Below are 21,143 nucleotides of genomic sequence, written 5' to 3' on the forward strand. Positions count from 1 at the left end.
CTTCACTACGGCGTCCCTCATAGCCTGAGTTGCTTTGGGACGTTAAACCCCAATAAACCAAACCAGCTTTGCTACTCAATATAACGTCAGAGATGGCCGTCGCGTTTCGGAAGAGGCGAAATGCAAGAACGATTGCGTGTATTGATCACATTTCGGAGTATCCCACTATGGCGGGCCATATTCAGTGCGTCGGCTTGAGCCAAAGCCGGGTAGGCAGACGGCTGATCGTAGTAAATATTTAAGGCTGCCATTTGCGCGAGAAGCGGAAAAAGAATAAAAAAAAAGCGGTTGATTAACCCTTATGCGACATTCCTCCCGGTGACAGAGTGAGTCAATGCCCGAATTAATTTACTAGAGGCACCCAAATGTCGTATTCAAATGATTTTCTCTTTGTACGGGCAGAAACGCTGATAGCCGGCTGTGCCTGCACTTGACTTTACCACCCGGGATGAAGCATGCAAATCTCCGCTGTGCCTCAATACGACACTTTAAAATGGAAATTTAGTCCCTCTTGTGAGTTCTTGCAAGTAAATGTAGTGTAAATTGAGTACCACTGACGTAATCGTTACTTAAATGGGGCAACTAAATTCATTGAAGGCATAACTCTGTAAAGAATATTTCATTCTCAGAAAAAAAAAGAACAGATTAAACACTGCAAAGCGAGCGCAAATAATTTTCCGATGCGATTGGCGAGTTATTGCGATGGCGACGGCAGCTCCGAAATAAACAAAAACTGTTTTCTGCTAAAGGGAAGTCTTAGAAGCATATTAGAAATTGAGCCTCAGTCAAGTTTATAACTCATTCACACGCTTGCCGAAGACTTAAGATGTCCGCTTTGCAAAGGCTCACACAGATCAGTGACAGCGTCAGCGTATGGTGAACATCGGGACGATTAGCATGTGTGCAAAGCTAACCAAATCAATTAATTTTGCCCAAAAAGCGCCAGAACAGTTGTGGTATTGGTAGTAAGCCTGTCTAGAAGATAATCACGCTATGACAGTACTACCGCTAATTTTCAGCAGTGGCCGAAAGACTGCAAATTGCAGCAGTCTTGACAGGGCACTGGCGCATCCTCACTGCATGTCTTTAATGCAAAAAAGAAAAAAATGCAAGCGGAGAGAAACCTCTGAGTTCTGGTGTGCCCACATTAGCTCAAGAAAGGCGTGTTAAGAAGCGTCATGAACAAAACAACCCAGTGGTTGCGGGTCAAAGCGTCACTAATGTCGTCTTCAATCGACTGTAAAGCTTGTTGCTGTCAACAGCGCAGCGTCGCTATGGGTAGTTAAAAAGTTAAGGCGAATGCTTCATACCAAGTCATGTCGTACCTTTAAGGAAACCGGGCAAATATTTCCCGCCGCCTGGTCTTGACATGTCCGACCCTTCGTTTGAAACTGGGCTTCGCAGCGGCGTGAAGTCTAGCCGTTGCATTCTGTGAGCGCTCTCAGCGAGCCTAAAAGCGTCTGACGGCTCACTGCGTGAAATGTGCGGCACATGCGGTCGGGGGGCGTTTTTATCTCATTCCGTCAAAGATAATGTATGTGCTGGAAGAGAATCAGAAGCGGGGGCATTGTTCAGTGACACGCCGAAGGAACGACTAAACTGCGTGATCCCCGCAGCAAGGACTGGGTTGAGCGAGAGAAGGTTGTGGAGGTTTGGCTGCGAGGTATGCGAAGAGAACTCGTGCGTTCACTGCGATTGTTACAGGACTGCCTATGGCAGTGGCAGGCATAGTGAGTCATGTTCTTCGGGCGCGAAGCTATTGCTTCGAAAGTGTGCGCAGGCCGTATACACAGCAGTGAACAAAAAAATGCAGTATTTCTAGCATTATTTTATAAACTGAAAACATCCCAAAAATAAAATACGTTTTTGTTTTCTGAATACGGTATTGAAGCAATAATGCTCCCTTATTCCGCCAGGAATTCTTGGGGCCATAGCTGCGTGCTTTCAGTTCATTTTTCATTTTCGTTCTATCAGGGGCGGCGCTTCCCGCTGCGGTCATTTTTCTCTCTGTTCAAAATTATTATTAACTTGCTGTCATTTGTAAGTGAAATATGCTGAGGTTACATGTATTACTGCATATATTTATAGGCAATGGATTGAGTGCGAGGTGATTGCAAAGTCACCGAGGCTGTTCGCGGCCATAACTCTGGGATGAAGCACCACCAGCTTTCTATGCAGTTCAGAGTAGCGAAGAGACTGGCTTAGAATGTTTTGTAGAGATAAAGACTCAGAGGACGTTTGATTTTTTTATCCCTACTGGAACACCCCTGGTCGGCCAACCAATCTGTCGACGAGGACACTGTTCGCGCTAGCCAGAAATATTCTCGATGACTTGACATTTCCAAAATTTTACCCAAGTATCAGGCTCTACAATGGCTCCATGGACTCCATGGACTGTGAGACGTCATTTGCAATGCGCTGAGTAAACTCCAGAAGACCAGCTAAAAACCTGCACATAAGCGAAAAGGTGGGCTGCCCAGATGAGGTAGGCAAGAAAAAACAAAAACAAAAAACAAACACGGTTGTGGACAGGTGACAAATAGAAAAATGCGATTAAGTGAGACTAATCAATGTTCTTGTCGTATGCTAGTGATGGTATTCGATATGTACGTTGCCTCAAACGCACTTGGTATAGACCTCGTTATGAACTTTGTCAACGTTAGGCTATCAAAGAAATGGCACGGCGCTGGTTTCCACTCGTGGAGTTGCTCTCCTTCGTCGAATTCAAGGCGCCGTGGCCGAATAGGTCTATCAGGTAATTCGTGAACAAGTTATGCTTTCTTGGGCACGCAAGAATTTTGACTTTGAGCATATGCTGCAACAGAACGACAACCCCATGCATTCTTCTGCGTTTCTGAAAAAAAAAAAAACGGTTGAAGAGGAAGAGGCCACTTATGGAGTGCCAGGTTGGTCTGCTGGCTTTACTTGAGCATATTACAATGCCCAGGGTAATATTCACCCCACTCCTCCCTAATACCTGTACTTCCACCTGGAGTGATATAGCGTAGGCTGAACTGGAGGATAAGCTGGGGTTGGTGTTCGAAGCCATGGACATTTAGACACTTGATCCTAGTTTTGTAGCGAAAGCTACACTAGGCTAGCAGAAGCGCATATCGCGGTGCCTGCCAAAGGTCACTACTGAACATGCGCCGTTACCAAGGCAATCAGTACCATGGCAACCGTGGTGCCGCAGCCGCTGCGCCGCACTGCGCACGCGCATAGTCACGCCGCGCAGCTGGGAAGCGTTGCGCTCGCTCCTCAGACGCGCACCATGGAAGAAGGAGAGCGACCGTGCTCGTCACGGCAGCCATACAGGCTGCGTAAAATTGAGTCTTCCGATCTAGAGGTCGTCGCATGATACAAGGCCGGCCGACAGAGCGAAAAACAGGCGAGAAAGGCTAAGCGCGCGGCCGAGACGCCACCAAGCTGCTGAGCGACAACGACGGCGTGTCGCTACCGAAATGTCAGTTGTGGAAACTGCTTTCACTACGCATATCCTGGCCTAACTCAGCTAAGCCACTGTAAATTTTTTTTTATTTAGTGAGTTTTCTTTTAAGAACTATGCCTGTTTACATACAAGGCAGCTGAAGTCATGAATATTTTGTAACCTGAATTCCTCTGAAGGCTTCTCCAGCAACTGCAGCTTTTTTCCACACTGAAAATATAAAGGCGTTGCATACTTCGCTGATATTTATTCTCTGGAGCTTTCTTATTTATTGATTCTTCGCGCCCTGCAGGCATACGGAATGTTCCAAGTAGCACGTTTATGTTCGTCGCACCATTGCATTGAGCCCCTGCGGCCGAAAATGCTCTCTGTTTCTTGATTTTTGAAATACGTGTTGAGCACATTTCTCTGTGGTTCATCTGTATGCATCTGTATGCATGTGTATGCATCTGTATGCATGTGTATGCATCTGTTTCTCTGAATTTTGCGTTTTGACTAACACTGTTCCACAAAGCATGACAGAGACTCGTGCTGGAATTTATTTTTGCTTTTTCTTTCATCAAAGTAAAGTAGCATATGTTTTGGTCGGTCTATGTTTCACTGTTGCGGATATTTCTACCATAAATTACTAAGGGCTGAGGACAGAGACGCAGCGAATCATGCTTGCGCTTTTACCCTGCGTAAGGAGTATGAACGCCGTAGTCGCTTATGCGCCATAAAACAACAAAACCCAACCCATGCTTGCAGCTTAGTGACTGATGCAAATTCTTGACGGGATTTTAAAGTGTCACGATGCTTCTTTGTGAATGCATCACGAGAGTGAAGTCGCAGACACTTTGTGCGAAATAAAAAGAAGCTAAAGCCCACAGTCTTGTATGAACACAGATGTGTGCTTCTTGCTCTAAACTGTGCGCAGAACACTTCATTGTGTGCTTCTTGCTTATTCAAGTTCAGCGACGTGGTTCACTTGGTGCATTCGAAGCAAAAGAATGCGTCGATATGAGGCGATGTATCATCGCTAGGGATAACTCCCTGGCTGCGTAATGTTGTCATGTACGATGATGTGCTCTCCTGGCAGTGCTGCTGTTGAGCACGTGATAAACGTGAGCGCCCCTCGTGTTAAATTGCGGCACTCTCTCGCGCTGTGCATTGCACATCGTCGTCTGCATCAACTTCCATCTGCGGCGCGAACAGATCAGATCAGCTTAAGCTCGATGAGAGCTTAACGCCAGGAGTGCTGGGGACCCAGCAAAACAAAACCATGAGCCAATCAGACTAAGCACACGCTTTCGCATGTCTACTCGGTTTAGCTGCGTTTAAATCCTTACCACTTATTCACTACAGACTTTGGTGGAGACTCTAAATATTTCATTTTTACTTTTTGCACTCCGACGTAATGTTATGTAGTGGGTTAGACGAAAGGCGTACCATATGCTCTTTTAGTCCTGCCCTGTAGTGGTTGTATCCTGGTTAAATGCTTAATCGAGACATTGGGCTCAATTTACTGGCTTTTGGAAAAACAACATGTGGGAAAAAAATGAACATGTAGTCAGAAAAAAGGGCCAAGTCATTCGCGGCATCACTCTCCACCACAGCTTTGCAACTGTTCTTAGTCGTTTAATTTAGTTTACAGGCTACCCCTCTAGTAACAAGTGAAGGCGGGCTAGTTGGTGGTTGACAATGGAGTGCATATTGCAACCGCGCAAAACGACGCAGGACGAAGAGAGGAAAGCACAGGACAAGACGCGGAACTTCAACTAAGGTTTACTGCAGGAAAACCACATTTATACAGGAATCGTAATCGCACCATCAAATAACACAGGCACGCGGGCACGTGGATGCTAACTTGTGCCACGCGCGCCCACGTGCCGGTGTTATTTGACGGTGTCGGCTGTTTATCAGATGTGATCACGATTCGTGTATAAATGTGGTTTTCCTGCAGTAAACCTTAGTTGAAGTTCCGCGTCTTGTCCTGTGCTTTCCTCTCTTCGTCCTGCGTCGTTTTGCGCGGTTGCAATATGCACTCCATTGTTAACCCCTCTAGTACCTGCGTTCGTACCGCTAACTGATTTTAGTTTAACGTCATGAAGGCTCTTCTGTGCTCGCCCACGCGTTCTTTTCTGAAACTTTGTTAGTTACCCATGAACAACTGACAGAGGTGGCAAAGACGACGTTTCTACTTAGAAAACGCCCAAAAATTGACGCAGCTTGCTCGCTTCAGCAATTCACACCCACTCATCCGACCTGTCCTCCTTTCCTCTCATTAAAATTACTTTCTCTTTCACACTCAGTCATTGACAATGAAATGTAATATACAGTTGTATACAACTCAAGAACACAGCTGCGAATAGTCCTCAAAGGAGGCCTTCCAGTCAGTGGCGTCTACCGAAGGTCGCGACGTTGCGACTAATCCCATTTCACGGCGGCATCTATCAGCCACTTCAGTGTAACGCTAGGCGATGAATCGCGACGTCATGATGAACAGTCGGCGCTATTTGCTGGAGGGTCTCCTAATCTATCACTGCGGTCTCGAACTTATACAACTGTAGGATCATCGACCCCTGCCGTGACTAATGGGTTGTTGACATCACTGACTCATCTGCGAGAGGCCTGAATGAAGCTCTCGAGTTATGGCCTGTTTCCCGAAAAGAAAACGACACTTTTGCGCCGTGCAAACACAAAGAGCTGTGCGCGGAACGCCCCGCTCTTGTGCTGAAGTAATCGTATCATGTGCAGACGAGGTCGGCCCATAGACCCTTTAGGAACATGACGTTAGCTCCAGTTTTGCAATAACGCCGGCCGGTTTTTAGAGAAGGTGTGTGAAGTGCGCATATCTCTCAAGGGCCGCTTTAAGCGATAGTAGCAACCTGACCGCGGGAACTGCGTAAAAATGATAATTTTGTTCACATTCGCGCTGCAACTCACGATAACTGCAGCTCAGAAGCGTTACAAAGACCACCTGTACCGAAGTGGTGTCCTTGCCAACCATTAAGCGGACTACTTGGCGTCTGGCGCAACGTTGGCTGGCTTAAATCACTGTCGTATGCTTCAATTTAGTAGTGATAAGTAGCTTTTGAGCGCAGTATTTTTCCTGCTTTAGTGGGCTGCTGTTGGCTCTGTAACCACTGCATAGAATGTATGCTACTAAGCTTTGTATTGAAATTTAATTGTATCGTCAACCCGCCGTGGCGTCTCAGTGGTTTTGGCATTCAGTTACTGATCCCAATCTCGCAGGATAGAATCCAACCGTGGCCACTGTTGCCGCATTTCGACGGAGAGGAAATGCAAAAACGCCTCTGTGTTGTTCAATGTCAGCGCGCATTAAAGAACCGCAGGTGTTATATTAATCCAGAGCCCTCGACGACGGCTTCCCACATATATAGCTTCCATGTGTCGCTTTGAGACGTTATATGTCACATATTACCTACTGTATCGCCATTTTTTTTTTTGGCCAGTTGAGGTTGTAGTTCAGAAGAGAACGGGTGCACCGCGATGTCGCGGGTTTCCCGGCCAAAACAGCCACTGACAGCGTGGACCGACGAAACTTTGATGCGCTGTAGAAGGTAGGTAGGTAGGAAAGACTTTTATTGCTCTAGAAAGGTGCTAGTAGCAGACGAGAAAGAAGAGGTCCATCTTCCTTCTTCTCACAGGGTCGGTGCCCCTATTCCAGGGCTCCGCTGAGCTTCGCTGCTCGTTGGGCGTGCTGGATCAGACCTTGTTGGCAACCCAGATCGCCGCTGGAGAGCCGGCTCTCCCACTGTTCTGCACTCGGGTCTTTGCGAAAGCTGTCGTTTTTACTGCATTCCCACGTGATGTGGTACAACGATGGTTTGCTACCACACCACGGGTCCCGATATTGCGTCGGGTAAATCTTGCTAAGGATATGCAGGTTTGGGAATGTTCCTGTCTGCAATCTTCGCCAATACACTGCCTCTAGTTGATTTAGATCAGAATGAGGCGGCGGATAGCGGATCCGTACCCCCTTATAGTAGTTGAGAATGTCTGAGTACGTAGGGCTGACTCGGTCGGGTAGATCGTCCGATTGGGAGGAAGCTCGGCTCGTATACCCTCGAGCTACCTCGTCGGCGCGTTCGTTCCCGGCTATGTCGGTGTGTCCTGGCACCCAGTAAATGCTATGTGTGACTTTTGGTGGGGTCGCGCTCTGGAGGAGCCGGAGCGCGGCGCGACCTATGCGGCCGTTCATGTAGTTACGGCACGCTTCTCTCGAATCTGTAAGGATGGTAAGGGACATGTTGCTTCGATAACCGGCTACCGCCGCTAGAGCTACGGCCAGCTCCTCCCCTTCGGTTACCGTGCAATCCCTCACTGAGGCGCTAGCTAATTCCTTTAAGTTCGAATCAATAACTACCGCCACTGTGCTGTTATGTGAGCTTCCTGTATACGGCGCCGCGTCCGTGTATACCGTTGTGGATTTTGTGCTAGATTTTGTTGTACATACCTCGCCCGGGCTGCCCTACGGGCCGCATGCAAGTTGGGGTCCATGTTCCGGGGAAGGGAGCGAACCTTTAGCGTCTGGCGAATTGCGTCCGGTATGCTCGCAGTACGATTTTCGAATTCCGCAGTTCGGCCTAGCCCCAGTCGCCTAAGGAGCGAGCGCCCCGTAGGAGTCTGCTGGAGCCTAGCTAACTGCGTGACCAGTTGGGCTTCTTTGATCTCTTCGAAGGTGTTGTGAATTCCAAGAGCCAGTAGCTTTTCGTTGGAGGTGTTCATTGGTAGATGCAGGGCTGTCTTGTAAGCTTTGCGGAGTATGGTATCTGCACTATCCACTTCTCCTTTGTTGAGGTTGAAGTACGGGAGGGCGTAACCCACGCGACTGACCACCAGGCTCTGAACCAGGCGCAGGGTATCCCCCTCTCGCATGCCGCTGCGCTTCTGCGACACGCGCGTGATCATTCTGGCGACCTGAGTGGTCGATTGCTTGAGAAGGCCGAGCGTATGGCCGCATCGCTGGTTGCTCTGCAGCCACATTCCCAAGACTCGTATCTTGTCTCGTTCTGGAATTAGCTGTCCTTCGAGGGAGACATTGAGGGACCCTTCCTTGTGTTTCCCTTTGTGGACTCGCAGGAGTTCTGATTTTTCGGTGGAACAGGCGAGGCCTCGTGCACTGACATATTCTTCCACGCAGGTAGCCGCTGCTTGCAGTCGTTCTTCTTTCTGGCCGAGCGACCCAGTGGTAACCCAGACCGTGACGTCGTCAGCGTATATTGCGTGCTGTATGCCTTCGATCTTCTCGAGTTGTCTCGCGAGGCCGATCATGGCCACGTTGAAAAGTAGTGGCGAGATGACGGACCCTTGAGGTGTGCCTTTGTTGGGGGTCGAAAATTTAGCGCTGCGAAGGTCTCCGAGCCCAACCGTTGCAGTGCGGTTGGAGAGAAAGGCCTTCACGTAGCTGTGAATCTTCTCGCCGCAGTGGAGGTTGTCAAGTCCTTCCATTACAGCCGTGTGGCTAACGTTGTCAAAGGCTCCTTTGATGTCGAGGGCCATAACCACGTTCTCGCCTACGCTCGGGACGTTGGTGAGGACTTCCTCTTTGAGTTGTAAGAGGACGTCCTGGGTGGAGAGGTGGGCTCGGAAGCCGAACATACTGTGGGGGTACAGGTCTTCGTCTTCCATGTAGCTTTGGAGCCTCCGAGTAACGACTCGCTCGTAGAGCTTGCCTAGGCAGGAGGTGAGTGAGATAGGTCGGAGATTTTCGATCTGGAGTTTCTTATCCGGTTTGGGGATCATTACGACCTCTGCATGCTTCCACTCTTCAGGAACCGTTCCTGCGGCCCAGTGCCCGTTGAGGAAGGTGGTCAGTTGGTCGACCGCCTCGTCGCAGAGGTTGCGTATGAGTGCGTTCTGGATCTTGTCTGCTCCCGCCGCAGTGTTGCGCGTGCATGCCTTTATGGCAGCGAACACTTCTTCCCTGGTGATCGGCCTGTCTAAGTGGGTGTTCGGTTTCCCCAGGTATGGTTTCGCGTATGCCGCAGGCAAGGTCGTGCCGTAGCATTTCTCTTTGGCCTTATCTAGCAGTTCCTCTTCCGTACCCTCGAAGGTGTGGACGAGTCTGCGGATAGCTTTCCCGCTTTCGGCCCTGGTTTGGGTAGGGTCGAGGAGGGTCTTGAGTATACGCCACGTTTTCGCCGTGCTGAGGGTGCCGTCCAGCGAGCTACTGAACTGCTGCCAGCTCTGCCTGGCCAGTTGGGTCGCGTACTCCTCCGCTATCTTGGTGACTTCTGCGATCTTGAGCTTGAGCTTCCTGTTAAAGCGCTGCTTCTTCCAGCGCTTGGTGAGTCCTCGACGTGCCTCCCATAGCCTGATGAGCCGAGGGTCCACCTCTGGTGTTTGCTCGGTGCGATCCACTTCCTGAGTGTACCGCTTCTGGATGTCTTTAAGTTGTTGGCACCAATCATCTATAGAAGTAATCCCCCCTTCCAGGTCCGCGCAAGCCTTGCGGAAAGCCGGCCAGTTGGTGATCTTGGCTGTGCCGAGCTTGCGCTTGATGTTGGTGGCTGCTATCGTGGTCTTCAGGATATAGTGGTCACTGCCTAGATTCTCCAGCAGATTCTCCCACGTTGCGTGCTTCACTCCCCTGACAAACGTTAAGTCCGGACACGTATCCGGGCAGATCGAAGTGCCAAGGCGCGTGGGTTGAAGTTCGTCTGTTAATAGGGTACATTGGATCGCTTCCGCCGCGTCCTCGACCTGTATACCTTTGTGATTATTAGTGGGGTATCCCCATTGCTGTCCGCGAGCGTTGAAGTCGCCTACAATGAGCAACGAGTTGCTTTTCGCAAGTTTGCTGGCCCCTAGAAAGAGTGTATCAAAATTCGCGTCCCGCTGGCGAGGCGGGCTATAGAGGTTTACGATAAAGACACTCTTTTCCTTACGCTTCTTTTTGGGAATAATTTCCGTCACTAAGTGTTCAATTTTGGTGTTGGGAATTGGGTCATGGGCTATGGCTACCAACGTTTTGCTGACCAAGGTTGCCGTGCGTCCGCTATCGTAGCACGTATATCCCCTGAGTGACGGTGTCGTGTTAGTTTCCTGTAAAGCTATTATATCGGGTGTGGAGCCTTGCGTATGTAAAAACTGCATTAGGAGTCCCTGCTTTTGGCGGTACCCCCTGCAGTTCCATTGCCAGATTTCTAGTGGAGTTTGTTTAGATAGATAGATAGATAGATAGATAGAACTTTTATTCACGTCAATTGCCAGACAACATAAATCAGGCCTACCAAAGCCTCAAAGATGCCCAAAGCCATGGTTTTGGGCATTGTTCTGATTGGAGCCTTCAGTTCCGAAACGGCGCTCGTGTATGAGCCTGTCCCGCGCCTCGTTTGTCATTCGTTGCGTATTTTGACTTTTGACGTGGTTGCGGAAACTTTGGTCCTGCAACGCAACTTTTTGCTGTAGTAATGTGACGTTCTGTTCTGACAGGTTGAGTTGGACCTGCATGGCATCTAATCTTGCATGAGTTTGGCGGAACTGTCCTTCGGTGCGAATCATGAAATCATCCATGCGCTGCATGAAAGCTCTTAATTCTTTGGGGTTCACTGCTAAGGGGGTTGGAGATCGTTGCACTTCGGCAGCCGGGGTCGGGGGCCGCGGTACGTGCCCTGTTCTCTGAGCCTGCATCTCTTTAATGAGGTCATCGATTTTTTTTCGGAGATGTGCATTCTCCTCTCTTAGTGCTTTAATTTCTTTCGAGTTACGCGTAATATTATCTTGATCCGAGTGCGGAATCAGTGGGTTTGGAGAGCCCGCTCCCCAGCTCACCTTGACGCCGCCCTTCTTCTGTTGTTTCTGCGGCGGCTGCTGCTGCTGCTGCTTCGGCTTGGCCGTTGACCAGTTGAGCGGCGGGAAAGAGTCATCCCTGGATCGGCTCTGGCTGCAATCTCGCACGGTGCTAGGGCCTCGGCTCGAGGAGCGGCCATGGTCCCGCTCCGAGCTAAGCCACCTGTAGAAGTGTCGCCAGGAGCTAGCCAGTCTACTACGCCAGCAAATATTCTGAACGCCACAGGAGACTCGTTTTCACGCCGTCCATTGAGTAAGCCCGAGTCACCAGGCTGGTGTCCATGTCCCGACTCCATTGACACTTCTGCGTCCTATGCCCCGCCGCGGTAACTCGGTGGCTACGGCGCTCGGTTGTTGACCCGAAAGACGCGGATTCGATCCCGGCCGCGGCGGCCGAATTTCGATGAAGGCGAAATTCTAGAGGCCCGTGTACTGTGCGATGTCAGTGCACGTTAAAAGAACCCCAGGTGGTCGAAATTTCTGGAGCGCTCCACTACAGCGTCCCTCATATAGCCTGAGTTGCTTTGGGACGTTAAACCCCAACAAACCAATAAACCAAACTTCTGCGTCCTATGTGCCGTGCGCCGTGCGCGCCTGCGCGTTCGGGCAAAAAAAAAAAGCGCTACAGCACTCCAAGCGCATGCGCCCGGTCGCGCGCTGCAGGTAGTGCTTGGAAGAACCACTCCGGAAGACACGGATGCATAACGCCCACTGATTGGTCGATGCTGGCGCGCTTGAAATGCGCGCCGCCGCGAGTTGCGATGGAGGCGAAACGCAAGAGGCGTCCGTGTGCTGTGCGATGTCAGTGCACGTTAAGAACCTCTGGTGGTCGAAGTTATTCCGGAGACCTCCACTACGGCACCTCTTTCTCTCTTTATTCTTTCACTTTTACCTTCCCTTAAGGCGCGGTTAAGGTGTCCGACGAGATATGTGAGACAGATACCGCGCATTTCCTTTCCTCAAAAACCAATTTACCAATTTACCGCGAGTAGCGCGCGCACCGAATACCTGGCACTGTCGGATCTGAGCGACGTGGATGTGCTCGGCGGCGTCTGACGCGTCGCGCATGCGCAGACTTTTTCTGACCGGCGCGTGGGCGCCCAAGCATGCAGGACGCTGCCGAAAAGATTTGGTTTTATGTTTTTATGGGGTTTAACGTCCCAAAGCGACTATAAGGCTATTAGAGACGCCGCAGTGGAGGCCTCCGGAAATTTCGACCACCTGGGGTTCTTTAACGTGCACTGACATCGCACAGCACACGGGCCTCTAGAATTTCTCCTCCGAAGAAATTCAACCGCCGCGGCCGGGATCGAACCCGCGTCTTTCGGGTCAGCAGCCGAGCACCATAAGCGCTGAGCCACCGCGGCGAGCCCATGGAGTTGGGCCCTTAGTCCTATTGCTCGAACAACCTTAGATAAAATAGAGAAAACATTCTAAGGATTGTTAATTGTCAATGTTCAGTAGAAAATGCAAATTCATGTACAGAAGTCAAACAATACTGTTATAATCAGCGTTTCTATGCTTCGTAAAGAAAACTGCTTCAGCATCGTGATGCGGTACTATGTAATAAGGGAGTGTTTCGGTACCATGGGCGAGCTGAAATGTAAAAAATAAATTGGTAAATTGGTTTTTGAGGAAAGGAAATGTCGCAGTATCTGTCACACATATATCGGCGGACACATGAACCGCGGTCTTTGCTCTCTCTTTTACTCTGTTCTCTTACCTTTCAACTCTCTTCTACCTGCACGTGGCAGCAGTCGTGGCTCGGCGTGAGCCAGTTGGCAGGCCCGTGCACTTTCCTTTTCATCCTTCTCTCAGTCGCAACCAACCAACCGCGCCGTAAGGAAAGGGAGGAAGGTAGGAGTGAAAAAAGGAAGAGAGGAAGAGGTGCCGTAGCGGAGGTCTCCGGAATAATTTAGACCACCTGGGGATCTTCAACGTGCACTCACATCGCACAGCACACGGGCGTCTCTTGCGTTTCGCCTCCATCAAAACGCGGCCGCCGCGGTCGGGTTCGAACCCGGGTACTCCGGCTCGGTAGACGAGCGCCTTACCACTGACCCACCGCGGAACTACGTACTTCCAAAGTACATATACTAAAATTGGAACGGTACAGAGTTGAAATGTCCCTGTCCGCAAACCTGCGTGCTCCAGCATAAAAGAATGTTCAGTTTCATAGACATCACAAGAATCTCATTGCAACGGACACGGACGAATGTTTTTAAAATATTTGTGGGTTGTTATGAAAAGCGTGATACAAACCTCAAAATAAGTTCCTATAGAGCGCAATGCATATCGGCTGCCAGCTTTTAACTCTACTGCCAGCTTTTAATACTAGTTACGACATGTAGCTGTCTTATGCTGCTTATCGTGGTATAGTTACATAGCTACGTGGGCGGCCGAATGACAGGTTCCAGCTCGGGGAAGTGATGTCTCTTCTTGCAAATACTTATGCGCTGAAATGGCAGGTTCCAGTGCAGGCAAGTGATGGTTTGGTTTGGTTTATGGGGTTTAACGTCCCAAAGCGACTAAGGCTATGAGAGACGCCGTAGTGGAGGGCTCCGGAAATTTCGACCACTTGGGGTTCTTTAACGTGCACCGACATCGCACAGTACACGAGCCTCTAGAATTTCTCCTCCAAAGAAATTCAACCGCCGCGTCCGGGACCGAACCCGCCTCTTTCGCGTCAGCAGCCGAGCACCATAACCACTGGGCCACCGCGGCGGCGCAGGCAAGTGATGATCCGCTTCTTGCGAATGCTTGCGCGGTTAAGGTTGTACCTGGTTAATCAATGCGAAATGGCAGTCGCCACTATCAAGGCCAAATTCCGTTCCTTCCTTCAGCGACTGAACTGACATTTAACTTGAAGCGCACGTGCTTTAAAATCAGTGATAAAAAAAGAGGGCCGCCTATTGCAATGCGGATCTCTATGTGTCGCAGCTTTTTGTTATTCTCCACGTGAATTTGTTCGGCAGAAATATGGTATAGTGTGCGGGTTTTAATCTCTCAAAGCTGCACGGATGTCAAACGGCCTGTCACCTGGGGTTCTTTAACGTGCACTGACGCCTTGCTTGCATTTCACATCCGTTGAAGTGCAGCTGCCGCGGCCAGAATTCTACTGCCGAACCGGTGGCCGCAGCCACCGGTTCAGCACCTGTTCTGCAGCAGTAGCTGGATTTACCTTGCATTTCCAATATTGGACCGATTACCGGCCTGCTTGGGAAGCTACCATCGGAACTACTTTTGTCAGGTTATGAGTGCCTGTAAGTGCCATAAAGTCATATAGCGACATCCACCGCCTTTTCCCGGCCCCTGCAAAGGGGCTGAGTAAGACGGAGGAGCGAACTTTAAGGCGCCTGCAGACAGGTACTCTACTCTGTCCTGCAATCTTAAAGCATTACGATCCTAACACGGATGGGCGATGCCCACACTGTGGGGAGACCTGTGATATCTTCCACATGGTGTGGGCATGTACTCAAAATCCCCACCTCCCCCCTTCCCCTACCCCTTCCAGAGAGGCATGGGAGACTGCCCTTCTCAACTGCTCCTCGCTTGAGTCCCAAAGGGCTCTGGTGAAACGGGCTAGAGACGGGGCATTGTCATGCGGTGTCCCGGACTAGGGACGCTGACCATGTAGCGTGGCCACTCTGTGGCTCCCAAACTCTATTTCAGTAATTAAAAGTTTTCACCACCACCACCAGCGAATACACGTAGTATTAAAGATCAGGTAGCATGGTCGTGCCGGAGAGGGGATGAGGAAGGTCGGAGACGAGGTTTAAGGGAAAGACAAGAAGAAGAACTTTATACAAGGGAATTTACATATATACAAACAGAAACAGAGAACGTCTCAGTAAGAGAGTCTCAAAACAACGAGCAAAGCTACAAGTCGATGAGCTCAGATGGTCAGGAGCTACTCGGCCGTCCAAGGCGCCGAGTTTTATATCCTTTCATTTCCCTGGGCTCCCTAGATGGGGGCCGGGCTTGTCGGGAAAGGAGGGTCCTGAAAGTCCACTGTGGCACCCACACACACACACTGTCAATAGGGAACACGCCCCCGTCACGTGTTGGGAGAGAGACGGATGCCATCTGCGTCGCGCAGATTCGGGAAGGTTCTCGAAGAGCATTCCCGCGCTTTTCATGTGGTCGCACGTGCGCGGGTCGCTGACCACTTATTCCTGGAAGATGGTTGCTGCTGTCAACTTGATGTGCCCCTTGGAATGTCCAGTACTGCCGAACGTGGTAGCTAGCTTCTTTCTGTACTGCAGAGCTGGCTGGCTAGATGCGGGGTGGATGACTGACGCCGCTTCCGTGGCTAATTCAGGCGTTTACCCCGCATGCCTTTCGCGACTCATCGGCATTCCGCTGCTACCACGCCGATTTTTCTCACGAAGGAGGCGAAACGTAACAGACTGCCCCGCCGGGAGAAGGAGATCCCGATCGACAGGGGACTGCATCCGCTGTCTGGAGGGATGTCGCTCGAGGCTGCTTTTAACTGGAGTCGGTCATCTCTCGTTGCTTCTTGAGCCCAGCGCACCTCGAAGGCTTCCTTCGCACGTTCAGGTTCACAAAGGGCACTGCAACGTGACTTCAAAATGACCGGTTCCCTGCTAGCGTTAGAACTACGCCGAAAACCCAACCGGTCAGTCAGCAAGCACGACACAATCCACACTAAGCAATGCCAGCCTCTTTCCCTCTTATTCAGTCATTTAATCCTTTAATCCCTGGGAGTAGTCCAGCAGCACTCAGTGTCCACAAATCCGAACATTACACTGCAAAACCCGTCTCACTTTGAAACAAAAAAGCAAAAACGATATGTTCAAAAGCCTATATCAGGAAAAAAAACACCAGTAAGCAGCAACTTTGAGGCTGATTCCTGCGCTAGGGACTTCGACTCAAGCCATCGGCGTTACCGTTGAGACTCCCCTTTTTGTAACGCACCTCAAAAGAATATTGTTGCAATACGAGGCTCCAGCGCAGGAGGCGGCCATTTTTGGAAGAGGTTATCTGCAGCCATTGGAGAGGGCAATGATCCGTCTCTATGATAAACCTCGAGCCGGCAAGGTAGCACGACAATTTCTGAACGGCCCATACGAGACACGCGCATTCTTTCTCGGTGGCGCTGTACGCCTGCTCACGGCTGGTCAGCTTACGACTAGCATACAGGACAGGGTGCTCCTCTTCTCCATTTTCCTTCTGGCACAACACAACGCCCATGCCCCGTTCACTAGCATCGCACTGAACCACGAAACCTTTAGAGTAGTCGGGCGATCGTAGCACAGGCTGACTCGTTAGAGCGCTCTTTAGGGTGCTAAAGGCTGTTTCCATTTTTTCGTCCCAGGCGACTGTTTGTGGCTCTGTTTTCCTGAGAGCATCCGTCAAGGGACTCGCGATATCAGAATACCTGGGGATGTACCTCTGATAGTAGCCGGCGACACCCAAGAAAGACCGGATATCAGTCTTTGTGCGCGGCTGCGGGAAGTCTCGTATCGCGGCTACCTTTAGTTCCGAAGGGCGGCGACGGCCCTGGCCAATCACGTGACCGAGGTAAACAACCTCGGCCTGTGCCAACTGGCACTTAGGAGCCTTGACCGCCAAGCTCGCGTCGCGCAGGCGGGTTAAAACTGCCCGCAAGTGTGCCTTATGCTCAGGCCACGATGCGGAAAATATTGCTACATCGTCTAAATACGGCAAAGCGAACTCTTCCTGTCCCCGCAACACTTTGTCCATGAGGCTAGAAAAGCAGTACGGCGCATTCTTTAAACCAAAACTCAAAACTTTAGGACGGAATGTTCCCATTGGTGAAATGAACGCCGCATATCTACTAGCCTGCTCTGTAAGGGGAACCTGCCAGTAACCCCTGACTAGGTCCAGTGTGGAGATAAACTGAGCGTTACTAACTTTCTCGATGCGCTCCTCGATGTTCGGAATCGGATAAATTTGATCCTTAGTGATGGAATTAAGCTTGCGGTAATCGACGCAAGGACGAGGGTCCTTGCCCGGTACCTCCACTAAAATCAAAGGGGAGGTATAATCACTCTCACAAGCCTCAATAACATCCAGCTCAAGCATTTTCTTTACCTCAGCTTCCATAATATCGCGCTGGCGCGGCGGCACCCGGTACGCCTTGGACCGTACCGGCTCTGCCGAGTTAAGTTCTATGTCATGAGTAAGCACGGAAGTCCTACCTGGCCTATCAGAGAACTGACCTCGAAACTCTTGCAAGAGCTCGTACAGCTCGGTTTTCCGCTCAGGCGACAGCGGTGCTTTCAATACCAAGTCACTAATTACTTGTTCAGTGCCTTCCCTGTTCGTCACTGAACACAATCCCGGAAGCTCGACCGGAAGCTCTTCGGGAGCGTTTACCATCATACACACCACTGCTTCCCGTTGTCTATATGGTTTGAGCAGATTACAGTGGTAAACCTGCTGTACTTTACGTTTTCCTGGTAGGTTCACTACGTAGTTAATGTCCGACAGTTTTTGCACAATCCGTGCCGGACCCTCCAGGCCCAACAAGCCTTGGTCGGGCGCGCCCGGGCGGCGGCTACCGCCACTGGGGTCCCAAACTAGGGACCTCCACCTAGTGTTTGTGAGGATCGGTCCCTTACGGGCCGATCCAAACACCTCCTGTTCTGAATAAATGTTTTCACCACCACCACCACCTCGAGCCTGTTTTTCAGCGATGTCCGTAAAATCATTACGTCGTCGCCCACCTCAAAACGACGGGCCCTTGCTGTCCGATCATAATAAACTTTGGCCCTCTGCTGGGATTTTCTCAGTGCTTCACCTGACAACTCCTGTGCCCTTTTTAAACGTTCGAGTAGCCCAAGCACGTACTCCACCACGACTGGGTCGTCGCCCTGGCCTTCCCACGATTCTCGAAGCATGCGTAGTGGAGACCGCAGCGTGCGACCATACACAAGCTCAGCTGGCGAAAACCCCGTAGCCTCATGGGGCGCGGTTCTCAATGCAAACATCGCTGCAGGCAAGCATAGCTCCCAGTCTGTTTTCTTTTCAAAACACAACGCTCTCAATACCCGCTTCATGACGGAGTGGAGCTTCTCAACGGAGTTCGATTGGGGATGGTACACGGAGCTATGTAAAAGCTTTATTCCACACCTTTTAGAGCGCAGCTCTTTGGCGTCCGTTCCTGGGTTTCGCGTCGTCGTCGGCGTCGGCGTTGTCGTCGGCCTCGTAACCAGCTCCGCCCCCCTTTCATCCCCTTAGCGCTAGCGCTATCGGCGTCAGCGGCATCAGTCAGTCGCTGCTATCTCTTCCCTCCTCCCTTTATCGTGTTGTCCGCTTGCTGAGCGCGCTTCTGCCCCCATCGTTTGCCGCTGGGTGTACACGCCGCCCCCCTCCCCCCTCTTCCTGCGAGTCTCCGGCTGTCAAAGCGCCGGCTCGAACTTAATTCCTTTCTTCGCTCCTCCTCCAATGCAACCCCTGTGCGGTGGCAATCAGAGAGCCAGATCGATGGCGGCGGATCTGTATATGTGCACCGCCCGAGCCGAAATTGCGAATACGTGTGAAAAATAAAAAAAAAATTCTGTGATACCGCATACATGTGTTGCTCGATTTCTTTGCCTCAATCTATCAAAAAGGTGAAACAGCTTATTTGCTGCGCTCAAATTTCGCATTAGGAAGTAACGTAATCGTCGGTAATTTTTTAGAAAGGCCGTGGTCAAAGCGCTTGTAAACACCGTGCCCTGGTCTGACTGGATTTCCGCAGGAAAACCAACCCGCGCGAATATGGACAGTAGTGCATTAACAATCTCAACCGAGCTGAGTTCTTTAAGCGGTACGGCCTCGGGGAACTTTGTTGCTGGGCAGATCACAGTCAAAATGTGTTTGTAGCCTGAGGTCGTTACCGGCAGTGGTCCTACTGTGTCAATAACGAGTCGTCTAAAGGGCTCCGTAATGATAGGCACCAACTTCAACGGCGCTCGCGCTTTGTCCCCAGGTTTGCCCACACGCTGACAGGTGTCACATGTCCTTACGAACAGTTCTGCGTCACGAAAACACCCCGGCCAATAATATTCTTGCAAAAGACGGTCCTTAGTCTTTTTAACTCCTAGGTGCCCGGACCACGAACCTCCATGAGACATGCGCAACAAATCCTGACGATAGCGCTGAGGCACGACGAGCTGATCGAACTCAACTCCCCTGCGGTCGAGATACTTGCGGTACAGGATCCCCCTTCTTTCTACAAAACGGACATTTTTCTGGGCGATCCCTTCTTTGACATTACAGCGGATATTCTCTAGGCTGCGGTCCTTTTTTTGCTCTGCAATCAGATCACAACTGCGGACTTCTAGTAACCTATTAAGTCCCTCTGACGTAGGCGCGATGAGCAGGTCTGCAGGTAGTTCCTCTAATTTTTCGGTGTCCGGCATTCTCTCTGGCACATCCGATGCCTTCAACGTTTCAGGCTCCTTTCTACACAGTGCAGATATGCTCTCAATGTCAGTGTGCTGTATCTCCGACCCTTTTTCACTGTTCGGCAGCGTCGCCTCCGCAACTACCGCCTTTGCAGCTAGCTCCAGAGCTCTCGATCTAGTTAAGGCCTGAACACTAGCCTCACCAAACAAAAGTCCCTTTTCGCGCAAGAGTTGATCGGACCTGTTTGAGAATAGGTACGGGTACTGAGGGGGGAGCATAGATGACACCGCGGCCTCTGTCTCAAGTGCGCCGAAAGGTCCTTCAATACGCACTTTTGCTACGGGCAAACACACGCTGTGTGCTTCTACGGCTTGTTTGATCCACGCGCACTCGCCCGTGAACATATCGGGTTTTACGTACGAGGGGTGAACCACATCCATCGTCGCCGCAGAATCCCGAAGAACTCGGCACTCTTTCCCGTTCACAACGAGGTCTCGTATGTACGGCTCGAGAAGCTTCATGTTCTCGTCGCCACTGCATACTGACAAAAGCACGAGCTTTGTTTTCGCTTCGGGACACTGCGCGGAAAAGTGTCCCTGCTTCTGGCAAGTATAACACGCGCGCGGCTGCCTTGCCTCGAACCTCTTTCTGCGTTCGGCTTCCGCCGTCTCTTTGCGCTCGGACGGACCGTTTTCACTCTGGTCCGCACCACGTTTGCCCTCCTTTATTCTAATGGGCGTGAACTTCGGCCTCTCGAACTTCGAGCCGAATTCACTCTTTTGACCGTCCTTAGCTCCGCGAGCCCGACGAGTCACAAACTCCTCTGCTAGCTCGGCGGCTCTCGCCACCGTACTGACGTCTGGCCTGTCCAAGACCCAGTACCGAACGTTCTTCGGTAACCGTCTATAAAACTGTTCCAGCCCGAAACACTGCAGAACCTTCTCGTGATTACCAAAGGCCTTCTCCTCTTTGAGCCATTCCTGCATGTTTGACATAAGTTTGTAGGCGAAATCCGGATACGACTCATTTTTGTCTTTCTCAGTTTCGCGAAAGTTCCGACGGAACGCTTCCGCTGACAGCCTGTACTTTTTTAGCAGACTCGACTTCACATGATCAAAATCCTCTGCCTCCTCTTTCTTCAGGCGAGCGATTACGTCGGCCGCCTCAGCGGGCAACAAAGTGAGCAAGCGCCGTGGCCATGTTTCCCGAGAAAACCCCTGCTGCTCGCACGTTCGCTCGAAGTGAACAAGGAACAAACCAATGTCCTCTCCAGTCTTAAACGACCGCATCAAGTCAGTCATTTTGTACAATACCCGCTCACCTGCACCGTGTGCCTGACCTCCACTACGAGCGCGTTCCATCTCTATTTCGAGACGCTTCATTTCCAAAGCGTGTTGACGCTCCCGTTCCTCTTTCTCTTGTTTTTGTTTACGTTCAAGTTCCTCCTGTTCTCTTTGTTCTTTACGTTCCTTTTCCTCAATGGTCTCAAGGCATTCCGCGAGCTCATCATCTTCAGCCTCCA

At 50.8% G+C, this 21,143-nt stretch overlaps 2 protein-coding genes across 2 annotated transcripts in view; both read right to left on the minus strand.

Moving 5' to 3' along the window:
- Window positions 1-1,440, minus strand: part of LOC149340631 (trehalose transporter 1-like protein) — a 12,168-nt gene extending 10,728 nt beyond the window's left edge. Inside the window, exon 1 of the mRNA XM_089551307.1 lies at window positions 1,326-1,440. Within this exon, the coding sequence (XP_089407433.1) occupies window positions 1,326-1,428 (103 nt within the window). The 5' untranslated portion in view covers window positions 1,429-1,440. The remainder of the gene's footprint in view (window positions 1-1,325) is intronic.
- A 927-nt stretch (window positions 1,441-2,367) lies between these two features.
- Window positions 2,368-20,759, minus strand: LOC149340632 (uncharacterized). The gene is made up of 2 exons (XM_089551154.1): window positions 19,580-20,759; window positions 2,368-2,449 (listed from the first exon to the last, which is right to left on the minus strand). The coding sequence occupies exons 1-2, from the start codon at window positions 20,614-20,616 to the stop codon at window positions 2,368-2,370; spliced, it is 1,119 nt and encodes a 372-aa protein (XP_089407280.1). The 5' UTR covers window positions 20,617-20,759.
- Window positions 20,760-21,143: the final 384 nt, after the last annotated feature.

This window comes from Amblyomma mixtum, chromosome 6 (genome assembly GCF_055824585.1).
Source record: "Amblyomma mixtum isolate Tamu chromosome 6, ASM5582458v1, whole genome shotgun sequence".
Taxonomy (NCBI): Eukaryota; Metazoa; Arthropoda; class Arachnida; order Ixodida; family Ixodidae; genus Amblyomma; species Amblyomma mixtum.

Coding starts and splice junctions, on each gene's coding strand:
- LOC149340632 (XM_089551154.1), bottom strand. CDS start 20,616: ATGTCAAACATGCAGGAATGGCTCAAAGAGGAGAAGGCCTTTGGTAAT. Junction 2,450..19,579: donor GACCTGCTCATCGCGCCTAC/GTCAGAGGGACT, acceptor GCTTATGTGCAG/GTTTTTAGCTGGTCTTCTGG.